Below are 12482 nucleotides of genomic sequence, written 5' to 3' on the forward strand. Positions count from 1 at the left end.
CAAATGATCATGCAGTGACAGGGCAAGGACAACAGTCAAACACCATGCCACAATCTCCCCATAAAGAGAGGTGTGTGTGTGTGTGTGTGTGTGTCCGAGACGGCACACCATCAGTGACAGTTGGTTCCGGTGCCTGTCAGCCCAGTTTCTGTGTGAGAGAGATACAGACTAGCTGATCAGATACATCTGCAGTGTTGTCTTTGAGGTCTGCAGGGAGCCTGGCAATACCCAACACTTTGTTACTGTATCCTGAAAGTGTCCACACAGACAGACTTGAAAACAACAAGAATAAAAAAGATATTCTTCAGTTTGGGTGTGTGTACACTAAGATAGTAGCTTAGATTGCGAGTGAGTAACCTTCTTTTTTGGAAAGAGAAAGATAGACGAAACAAATAGTATTAGGTGGATAGTAAGTAAAACGAGAGGTGGTTTCTGCATGATTCTCATCGCTTTCTAACTCATCATCTCTCTCTCTCTCTCTCTCTCTCTCTCTCTCTCTCTCTCACACACAAACACACACACACAACACACACACACACACACACACACATAGTGCTCCAGCATATCCTGTCATGGCAATGTAGATGAACCATATAATTAAATTAATTTGATCAATCTCACTGTTTGTGATTATGCAGAGAGAGGGAAGGAGAGAAAGGGTGTGATTAAAACAACTGTGACCAGGGACACAGGTTGCTCTGGGTCACACGTTCAGTTCCAGGTTTACTGCGGCTCTGCTCAAAATACCACTACGAGAAACTAACTCCCTTCAGCAAATACATACAATGACTGTATGAAGCTTTGTCTTTCAGTCCCACAGGCAGACCTCTCTTTCCTCACAGCTGACGTGTGTGTGTGTGTGTGTCTACACACAACTGACTTGGGCAGAGGGTTAACCCCTCCTAACAGCTGTGTTTGTCTCATGCTGTCCCACACTGATGCTGGGTCTGTAGATAAGACAGGACAGGAGAGGACAGCTGGACAAACAGACAGTGAATGTTTAAGGACTAGGCGTTCCTGTATTCACTCTCAGGGCGTTGGGGGGCATTGTCCAGTCCTGCTAGCACTACAGTGGAATTGGGTGCAAACCTTATCTCTCCATACTTATGACACACAGTTATCTTGTTGTACAGTTAAAGCGTACAGACTTTCGTAAGACAATGTAACATCTGCTGACACAGGGGTGCCAGCTTGAGGAGGAGTATATTCTTACTTTTCCAATCAAATCGTATTGGTCACGTACACATATTTAGCAGATGTTATTGCAGGTGTAGCAAAATGCCTTTCTAACGTAAAGAGGAATTACATTGTTATATCCTGTTGATAGCATAATATTTCTCCACACTCACTTGAAAAGGGAGCTGCCTGGCACCAATAGCAGTCCCATCTAGATACAGGACTGGAAATCTCCAGCTATATTTTAGGAAGAGCTGATCCTTCTCTAACCACTAGCTCTCCAATGAACTTGGACAACCACACAATCACAACTTTCCTTGAACACACTGGGGATTTCAGTCAGTGTAGTATAGAGTGCGATGGTAGTTTATTGTCTCTACTCCAGGCTGTGTGATGCTGCTGCCATTTGAATGTAATGGAGAGTATATGAGCAGAGAAGGATGAAGCATTAAGCAGGGAGAGTGGGATACTCCACCCATCCGGCCCATCTGTGTCTCTCTGTAATGATTCAGGCTCGTTTTATTATTTTATTCAGCTCTGTCCCCAAGAAGCCCCAGGTATCAATTAGAATCCACATCCACACCAGCCACTCTGGATTCCCCATCAGCCCCCATCCCCTACTCCGCTGAGCCCAGCGTTATCAAAGCCTTCTCTGAACATCGCTCTGAGGGGACAGAGCTGCACTGTTACCATGCCATGACTATTCAAGGAGACGCTACCAAAGAAATCCATTGTGTCACTATGCTAGTATTTCAAGGAGATAGAGCCAAAGCTCTGATTGTATTGTCACTAAGTTGTATTATGTCTATGATATAACTATTCAAGGAGATATATCCAATGCTTTTAGGGGCCGATTCCGACCTGAGTTAAGCGTGAGTTATGCGTAAATGGAACATGATTCCTTTTTTATGTACTTCTCTCTGTGTATTCTGACCTTGAACTTAAGCATGAGAATAGCATGCTATAAACGCAATCTCTGACTTTCATAGTATTTCAACAATGGTTTCACTTTCACAAGTGCCTCTGATTTAACAAATGATTGTACTTTATATGGATTATTATCGTAACAAATGCACTGATGGGGTCAAATTATATACAGCCTGTCAATATGTTCCATGAATTCACAATGGAAATACAACTAAATCAAAAAAAGTATTATTACTCTCGCATTTTCACACATTTTAAACATATATTTCGCCATTCTACGCTTGACAAGCAGTTCCCCTGTTCCAGCACATGGCACTGTGTGCACGCTTGGCCAAGGCTGTGCGTAAATTTACGCTCACTCTCAAGCAAACGTTCAAAATGATGAGTCTCATACTTTGCATGGAAATGATCCGACGCATGGTTTACACAGGTTTGTGACTACGAATGATGGATAAATGAGGCCCCAGGAGTCAAGGGAGGGGGTTTATAGTGAGGTCCTTTAGTGGGATTGAACTCGTCCATTTACCTGAGAATCAGTTCCTTCTGGGGACGACCTTGTTGGGTGTGTGTGTGTAATGGAATGATATGCCATTTTGTTCGATATTGTTAATATTGTGGTAACACTTTACCTTCACCTGCTCTTGTACCTGTGTAGTAAAGCTGTAATTAATACAGTAATAGATGATAACTTAATAGCTTTGTAATTAATTACATAGCGAAGAGGCAAAATGGTAGGCTATATAAAATAGTTTTGAGTTTCACAGGGTTGGGAAGGTTGCTTTCTAAAAGTAATCCATTAGTTACCTGTCCAAAATTGTAATCAGTAGCATCACTTTTGGATTACCCAAACTCAGTAACGTAATCTGCCGACTTTCATTTAAGAAGCATTGGAAAAAGACAAAAATGTATATTACCAATTGAACCACATCTAATGCAGGATAAGCCAATGTTAGAGTTTACATAGCTGCCCATAAATTGATGTTGGATTTTACTACATGGGTTGGTTATGTTGGCTTCTTCTAACCCATTGCTTTCTACTGGGATGGAAGTTAGCCTAGTGGTTAGAGCGTTGGACCAGAACTTCAAGAATAGGACTTGGAAATATAGATTAGCTCAATTGTTTTATCTGACCATAACCCAAAAACTATGGACTTATTAGCTAACTACCACAGAGTGTAGTTTTGTTTATGATTTTATTGTCTTGGAGGACTGATTGGGCTGTCATGGGCTCGCATGCTTCAATCACAACCCGAAAAGTGCTATTTGCATGTGAAAATCTATTCACATTGGTTCACATCAGGCAATGCTTCTTGTAAATAGCAAACTCAAATTTTGTGAGTGTTTTTTATAGGGCAAGGCAGCTCTAACCAACATCTCCAATCTCGATGAATTGGTTGGACTCCAGGTTAGCTGACTCCTGACTCCAACTAGCTTTTGGAGAAGTCATTAGCCTAGGGGTTCACATACTTTCCCAACCTACACTGTGAATGTTTAAAAATGTATTCAATATAGAAAAATTGAATAATTTCTGTGTTTTTAGTTTAAGCACACTATGCTTGTCTATTGCTGTGACTTAGATGAAGATCAGATCAAATTTGATGACCAATTTATGCAGAAATCCAGGTAATTCCAAAGGGTTCACATACTTTTTCTTGCCACTGTAGGCCTATTGTTTATGTTTTTGTTGGTGACACTTTGATATCTCGATAATTTGCAGCTGTTTAAGGTAATCAAGTGTGCGAGTTTGAGCATGAGTCCGTTAGGCCTATGGAATTTCTTTGGAAATCATCACCAATTAGATTGAGTAATAATCTCCATCCGTGGTCTTCTTAAATTAAACTTGTTTTTGACAGTATGGATCACAATACCAAGGAAGGGAAGAACTCTCTCAAACTTTTATTCCACCGGCTGGGATCCGCACTATGCAACTGTTGCAAGAGAGCATTTTTCATTGGTTGTCTACTGGTCACAAAACAAATGATTGAAAGGCAACTTAATCTTCTTCAATTCAACCATTATTGGGTTAAGTACACTTATACATTTGTGAACAGCCATCCACAAGAACCATAATCCATAAGGTGCTAAATGAGAGAGCAGCAGTGTAATTCACATCAATGCGGTATGTAATAAGTGATATTCATATCGCCCCGCCTGTAGACTACACCACTGCTGTTGTCCTTACCGCCAAGCGTTTATTCAAATTGGATAATATTTGGATGCTGACAGATGTCACACCATTGGAAGACATAGCTTGGACTGTAGACTACAAAAGCCTATTCCTGCTCTTTTCCCGCGATCCATCAAAAGCATTTGGTGTGCCATCATAGTGGTCTTTGACTTGTGGTCAGACTCGCTCGGCCGAACAAACTTACTGTAAATTTGCGCCTTTTTTCAATGCTGATTTGAATGTCACTGAGAAAACAGAAAGGTGTCAAGGAATGTTTTCGCAAACATCCTTTCTGAATGTAAAAATAATAATAGAAGTAAACTTGTTTTTAGTTAAGTATCTGAAATCTAATTCCAGTATTTTTGCTGGTAACGTAAAGGATTAGAGTTACCTTTCTTTTGTAATCCGTTACTTGTAACGTCATCATTTACTCTGCAACCCTGGAGTTGATACCAACTCTACCAATCAAATTGTGATTGTATGAGCTGCCAATGGCAGCGACTAAATGTGCATTTGAATATCCAAGATGGATGTTATGCATAGAAACATAAATATGAACGCTTACATGCTTTGGTGCAGGGGTGGGCAACCCCAGTCCTCGAGGGCCTGATTGGTGTCAGTTTTTCCCCAGCCCCGGCTAATACACCTGACTCCAATAATCAACTAATCATGATCTTCAGTTCACAATGAATTTTGATTAATCAGCTGTGTTTGCTAGGGATGGAGAAAAAGTGTCATCGATCAGGCCCCCGAGGACTGGAGTTGCCCACCCCTGCTTTCTGTGTGTACCATAAAGATATGCAGTCAGCCTGCTGTCCTCTGAGCATACAGACATTCTATATTAGCCTCCCTCCAGACAGTACAGTAAAATGAAAGCGTGGCTAACGTGTCCCTTGACTCGTGGTGGAATGGAACACTGTGCATGCAAGGCTGCCGCATTTTTATCTGCTGCTCGTTTAACAGGGGATATTATCTGTGATAAACAGATGTCCGAGGCTGTGGGGAGAGGGAGGGGCGCATGGCTGCTCCTAGTCGTATCACACTGGCCTAAAGCCTTGGTGTGGTACTTAGAACCCCTTTGTGCAATACTGAGAGAGGCTTCAAAACCAGGCTCTTTATCAAGCTTGTCCTCTTATGCCTTTGAGCAGACTAGATGACATGTCTGTGGGTAAACTGGTGTATTTTAAGTAGTGTTTGATAAATGAACATGTATGAAGCTTCAACAAAAAAGCTAACTCTTCCTTGCCGCCCCCCATGGAGACGGATGGGTTAGGATACACATAAACAAAGATTTCCTTGAAAAAGAAAAAAGATAACTTTAGTCAGGTGTAAACACACACCCCTTTGACTCACCTGAAACACAAATTACAGGGTCACAGGACATAGCCTATAGCAGTGGTCACCAACTTTTTCTGAGTCAAGATCACTTTTGCAGAGAAGAAGCAAGCTGAAATATTTTTTATATTTTTTAAACAAGACTTAATAAAGTCGGAACATTAACCTAATAAAAATGTGGTTTGTGCAGTAGGACTAATAAATCATTACAACATATTGGCTATATGCCTGGCATGCCAATGTTATTCTTCTCAGACCATATTGTAATTCAAAACTCAAGCTTTGATAACCAAATAGATCCATTGGTGTACCACTTGCGAGGCAACGCTGAGCATGAATTGAATTAATTTGTAAATGACTAGATTTTTTATTTTACTGGACGGATGGTACTTGCATCTGATGGTCATGGTGCTTTCAAGACAACTGGGAACTTGGAAAAAACGAGGTCAAATCATGACGCCGGTGATCTTCTGATCGGAAATCCAGAGCTCAAGAAAGATACCCGTTTCCGACATGGAATTCCGAGTTGTAAGACCTTTCAAAACGACCTTTGCCAGTTGGACCCTGTTTTTTTCAGAGTTCCCAGTTGTCTTGAATGCACTGAAGTCGGAGATTTTCGAGTACCCAGTTGTTTTGAACATAGCATTAGTCTCAGCGGAGAGAGGGAGAGAGCAATAGAGGGTCCGCCTCTCCCAGTCCCTAATTTCTCCTTCCTTTCCTCCGGAGAAACTGACCAGAGAGAGGGGACACCGTCATCCATCTGATTGCGAAATTTGAGTCGCACCACATCTGTCTCATGTTATTTCTATGACCAGAGAAAGTGAAATACTCCTTGACATTAAAATAGACACGATGAGCTGCAAATTATAATAAAAACGCAGGGCTATCGATACTTAGCTACTCATTCATTGCAGCGCCAGTGGAAGTAGGGAGAAGCACATTTTATGTTTTGTAATAGTGTTGAATAAAAACATTGTTGATTGTGCTGAATAAAAATGTAGACGTGAACTCACTCATAAAAACAGCAGCTCTTTGCTGTATTCTTTGACAGTCTCTCTCTGGTCAAGGTTTCAAAAGTTATTAAATCTCACGTAGGTTAGTATCAAACTTTGCTCTGGGGTTGTGGAAACTGTAGGCACGGTGATTGAGCTATCCGATTGGCCAGCTCAGTAGGCACACTGAATATAGCCACAGATCTTCCAGTCAGCCGGGTAGGTGCAGTTTGTCTTTTCAGACAAATTAAATGGTTCAAAATGGAAACATTTTGCATTCGCTGGGCATCTGAATCAAGTGCACCTACTGCCAACAGCGCAACACGAAGCGCAAGCCTTTATAGTTTGCTTATCTACAGAAATTTTTGGTGATCAACTAGGAATGCCTTGAAGATCATTCCTAGGTGATCGACCGGTTGGTGACCACAGGCCTATTGAGCAGTATTTACAATGTAGTAATATGTGTGACCTTAAAGCCCAGATAAAGTATGTTTTATTTAATCTTTAAAGCACTGTATGTCTAATAAATCACTGTGTATTCATTCCATGAAAATAACTCTAAATACTTAAAGCATTCATTTCCCTGAGCCTCTGTTTGCCATTGAAATGCTCAGTCTGATCGTGTAGGCATGTTAATACAAAGGTAAATATATTTACATACACAGACCTGATTGGCGGACAGGATTGTCTAGACTATATTCCAGAGCCTACCCCTCTTTCCCTTCAAAGTAGGAGGATACATATGCAAATAAAAGATGACCAGTCATTGACATTGGGACAAAAACTCCCTCCCACCTGAACAGACTGAAATTCCAGGTGTTTATGTCAAAAAGCTCTTACACTAAAAGAGCATTATAATACATTTCACAATTTCAGAGATTCAACATAGTGTGGAAATATATATATATTTTATCACTGCACTGCCCCTTCAAAGTTCAGTATTGAACCTTTTTGATAAAAATATACATCAGGATGTGTAGTTTGTTTTTGTAGAACTTACTACAGATTATAAAGGAATCAATAGGACAGAGTGTAACGTACAAGACCAACAAACAACCAGGGGGTGTCCACTATGAGGTAGTCGTTTTCTTGCTGTGTGACCCTCCAAGCATCACAGAAATAGCCCCTAAGGACATGACTGACATCCCTGCAATGGATGTACTCTTATACCTCTAGGCATGAGAAGAATGCCAAATCATTTCTCTTTATCTTTCTTACAGAAAAGACACCCTATTGTGAAATAGTTTTGCCTTGCTTCCCAGACCTCTTGCTCTGGCCAAACGCCACGCCACGCACACGGACGTTAGTTTCTTCTCCGCAATGAGTCTGGATCCGAATACCTCCCAGACCCTTCACCGACTGCAAACACATCCGGGGCTGTCTGATTGGTCCAGAAACCGATGGGTTGGGCCAGAGCCAGAACACACCACTAAGGTATAAGGACTGGAGACCGCATCCAAGATGTCCGCCCGTTATATTCAAGGTCATCTACTCACGCCGACTCATGGAGAGTCTATTTCCGGGTGGCATCGGGTTTATACGGACCAACATCCCATGCGCAGTGGATGTCATCACGTTATCCAAAAACATGGCAGACAGTGGATGTCATCACGTTATCCAAAAACATGGCAGACAGTGGATGAACATAACATTTTAATACTGTCGGCTGTGAGTGATGGGAAAAAATCTCCCTGAGCTACAATTATTTGAATAATTCAATGGATGTTTTGTGCACGAAGGTGATGACTAGAGTGTCTTTTTCAGGATTTTCAAATCGGAGTTCTCTATGTGGCGTCTATGGAAATGGTCAGTTAAACTGCAGTACCAAAGCAAAACTGTAGCAGTCAAAACCGTGGTTCTAGACCTGAACCCTTGGCTCCTTGGAACACGTGGGTAAAGCTGCAGTTAGAAAATGTGTCATTGGCTTTGATACTCTAATTGGTTAGAGATGATCCAATTGCTGATGACTTTATTTTGTACAACACCACTGGTCACTAACAAACGATTTCAATGATGGCAGTCTAGAATAAAGTATGTTGCGTAAGACAGAGCAGAGGAAGAATTTTGTGTGAGTCGTCAGGCTAGAAATAGTAGGCCTCAAGGTCCATTTTGAAAGTGTAAATGGGGAAATCATGTCCTTTCACTATTTGGGTTCAGAAAGTATATCTAGGCTTAGTATAGCTATATGGGCCTAGGAGGCCTGTGTGGATCGATAAACACCTGAGGCTGAGGAACTGAACTATAACATCAACACCACAAGAGCATTGGAAATATTAGTATTCTCTCCAAGTAACTAAAACTAAATGTCTGATACAGAGTCGAAACTGGGCACAGTAGAAGAGTTTATAGGCTACTGTTCAGATATAAAACAAGTTCAGATAAGGAAGAAAGACAATCGTTGGACTTATTTTAGAGCAGGTGAGATAATCAAAATAGGGAAGTCATTATTCTCGGGTGGCGCAAGGTGTGCGAGGGAGAGCACTTACGAACGTGACAGTAGGCTACATGCCCTTTGCTCTAGATCAAAGCTCGATTATCGCTTAGGTCTGGGCCATTATTACCAATGGCACATTCTGCCGTGGTCATAGGGAGAGGGACATCTCTCCATGATAGGTAGCAACTCGTCAGCTGCTCCTATGAGTGATGGCATAACATCACGGGCTTAGGAACTGTCGGCATCTAGGTGAGCTATAGGCTACAGAACAGTCTCTCCAGCCGACATACTCGTAGTTATTGTCCATGAGTATTCATAGCCCCATGAATTAGTTATTAAAGCACTCAGTGGAGCAGCTCGTGTTATTATACAGGGACAGCCAATTGTGGAAAAATACATTCCTGGGCTGCATGCGCTAGCAGGCTATTGGAGGCAGCAATGCATGAACCAGTCACATGCTTTTAGACTCATAAAGGTGTGACGGTTAAGCAGAGGTGCCAGCCTATATCAAAACAATATGCATTTTTTTTGAGACTGCAATATTCCTACAATGAAACAATTGATAGTGTTAGCCCTCGTCTGCTAACATACTTTACTATGGCTGTGGGTAGCTGTGGGTAACCCGCAACAATATGCTGATATTATAATGCAATTGATCCAATGCACCTCATCTGAATCGAGGGAGGAAGACATGTATAGGCCTTAATGACATAAAATAAACAATGTAAAGTCAGCCCTTATTGCTCAATGTCAGGCAACAAAACTTACCTTAGTAACCACATTCTGCATTAGTCCCGTATGCAGCTCAAACGTCCACTCCTTGCACATACAATGTTGCAGATGCCTGGCTGTATTATTGTGGGTGCCATTGTAATAAACGTACGCTGCTGTTCGTGGGAAACTATTATTTGGACCATGAAATAAAGAGGAAGGAATTATAGTAAAATTAGTCGTATTTGCAGTTGGAGGAACACATGTATTGTTCGGTTGGGCAAGAAGGAATTCATCAGAGTACTGGCTGAATCCAATAAATAACGCCGGAATCCACGTCAGCACGATTAGCTGTCTCTGATACTTCCCAAATCCCCCAAGAAAAGGCAAGACACAATCGTCGATGCGTGTGAGCAATCCCGGCGACTCTGTTTCGGGGGACACGAAGCCGTTCTCCGGTTGATGGTCCTCCGTCTCGAGCTGCACCACGGCCATCGCGGTTTCGCTCATGGATGCGTCTGTAGCGCAGCCGGGTTGGCAGTGTTACCCGTCGACTCCAAAATGCGTCAATGCCCCCGCTCTAGTGGTGAAAGCCGTGCGCAAGCAACCACTGAAATTGAAATAAGAGTCGCTTCTTTAGGATCTGGACTCCCTGTGCTCCTGTTTAGGTGGACTCCATGGACTATTGCCACTGAACTGAGAGCACTAAGCTACTTGAGTGACAGCAAGCAGCTTTAAATGTAGGCTGGCAAATTTCCAAACTTAGAATAAACAAGCGCGACAACATGGGAAATTGTCAGGGATGTTTTTAATCACCAATATTCCCTTCTGCTGGATAGGCTACACCTCATTAGCATATAATTGTGCCGGAAGAAGTGGTATATCGAGGGAGGACGTTAAACACTGCCCCTTTCTTGAGGGCGCTACAGGTAACACACCTGTACAAATAGTGAAATACAGTCATCTGATGGTCTGTAAACACATAGCCTATTCCTTCTTCCTGACCACGTCATCCGATATATCGAAAGTTAAATGTAAATCAGACATGTTGAGTAATTTTCACAGCGGTGAAGTGACACGGACAGATTCTGTAACTACAGAATAGGAAGAAAGATAAAAACATTGAACCGTCTGGTAAACTAGAGGCGGAACTTTGAGCAACCCTCCGCCCATGTCTGTAGATCACTCGCAGCAGTGCTAACCCCGACAGGTTGCATAACACGGTTTTGGCTCTATATAGCGACAAAGATCTCCATTGTAATGTGTGTAGCCTAGGAGACGTTTACTAGGCCCATAGGCCTGACCTTATATTTATGACAATAGGAGGTCTGTCATAGTGGAGGGAAAGGAGAAGAGAGGATGCTCTTGAGTTGAGTTGAGATTTTTAATAAGGGGGTGGGCCCACTGTCACACAAACAGGCATGCAATGGGTTATTTAAGCAACAAGGACCAAGGGGGTGTGGTATATGGCCAATATACCACGGCTAAGGGCTGTTCTTCTGCACAACGCAAAGCGGAGTGCCTGGACACAGCCCTTAGCAGAGGTATATTGGTCATACATCACAAACCCCTGAGGTGCCTTATTTCTATTAGAAACTGGTTACAAATGTAAAATAGCAGTTAAAATAAATATACCACGGCTGTCAGCCTATCAGCATTCAGGGCTCAAACCACCCAGTTTATAATTGACTATTATACACAGAGAGATCTACAGAGAGAGAGAGATCTGTGCAGTATAGTCAGTCAACATATTCTTTTTAGAGCTTTACTACATTGTTATTTCAGTAATGATTAACTGTAACTCTAAGCTACAATGTCTTGTGTGGTCGAATAAAAAAACTTTAGACCATGAGGAAAATCAAGAACTTATTCAAAATCAACAAAACAAAATCAATATGAAGTACATGATTTGATTTAAACCAACTTCCCATTTAGAAAACACCCTATATGGCATCGATTTAAGTCAGAAACATTTATTCTACTGTCAAAATTGACTACAAAGTGTAAATAGAATAATTTTGGCAATAAAGTCAGTCTGGTCCAAAACAGAGTTTTGTGAGACTTACACTACTGTTCAAAAGTTTGGGGTCACTTAGAAATGTCCTTGTTTTTGAAAGAAAGGCTCATTTTTTGTCCATTAAAATAACATCAAATTGATCAGAAATATAGTGTAGACATTGTTAATGTTGTAAATGACTATGGTAGCTGGAAACAGCATATTTTTTAATGGTATATCTACATAGGCGTGCAGAGGCACATTATCAGCAACCATCACTCCTGTGTTCCAATGGCACAATGTGTTAGCTAATCCAAGTTAGAAGGCCTAGAAGGCCATCATCCCAAAGTCGCCTCTTCACTGTTGACGTTGAGACTGGTGATTTCCAGGTACTATTTAATGAAGCTGCCAGGTAAGGACTTGTGAGGCGTCTGTTTCTCAAACTAGACACTCTAATGTACTTGTCCTCTTGCTCAGTTGTGCACCGGGTCCTCCCACTCCTTTTTCTATTCTGGTTAAAGCCAGTTTGCTCTGTTTTGTGAAGGGAGTAGTACACAGCGTTGACCTTCAGTTTTTTGGGCAATTTCTCGCATGGAATAGCCTTCATTTCTCAGAACAAGAATAGACAGAACAAGAATAGATGTCGTAAAAGAGGGAAATGTAGCGGTCTTCTGGTCAGGCTCCGGAGACGGGCACATCGCGCACCACTCCCTAGCATACTACTCGCCAATGTCCAGTCTCTTG

General features: G+C 41.8%; 1 protein-coding gene across 1 annotated transcript in view; it reads right to left on the reverse strand.

The window, feature by feature from the left end:
* Positions 1–10727, reverse strand: part of LOC112260573 (solute carrier family 22 member 23) — a 73690-nt gene extending 62963 nt beyond the window's left edge. The window contains exon 1 of the mRNA XM_024435797.2: positions 9800–10727. Within this exon, the coding sequence (XP_024291565.1) occupies positions 9800–10252 (453 nt within the window). The 5' untranslated portion in view covers positions 10253–10727. The remainder of the gene's footprint in view (positions 1–9799) is intronic.
* Positions 10728–12482: the final 1755 nt, after the last annotated feature.

This window comes from Oncorhynchus tshawytscha, linkage group LG10 (genome assembly GCF_018296145.1).
Source record: "Oncorhynchus tshawytscha isolate Ot180627B linkage group LG10, Otsh_v2.0, whole genome shotgun sequence".
Lineage (NCBI taxonomy): Eukaryota > Metazoa > Chordata > Actinopteri > Salmoniformes > Salmonidae > Oncorhynchus > Oncorhynchus tshawytscha.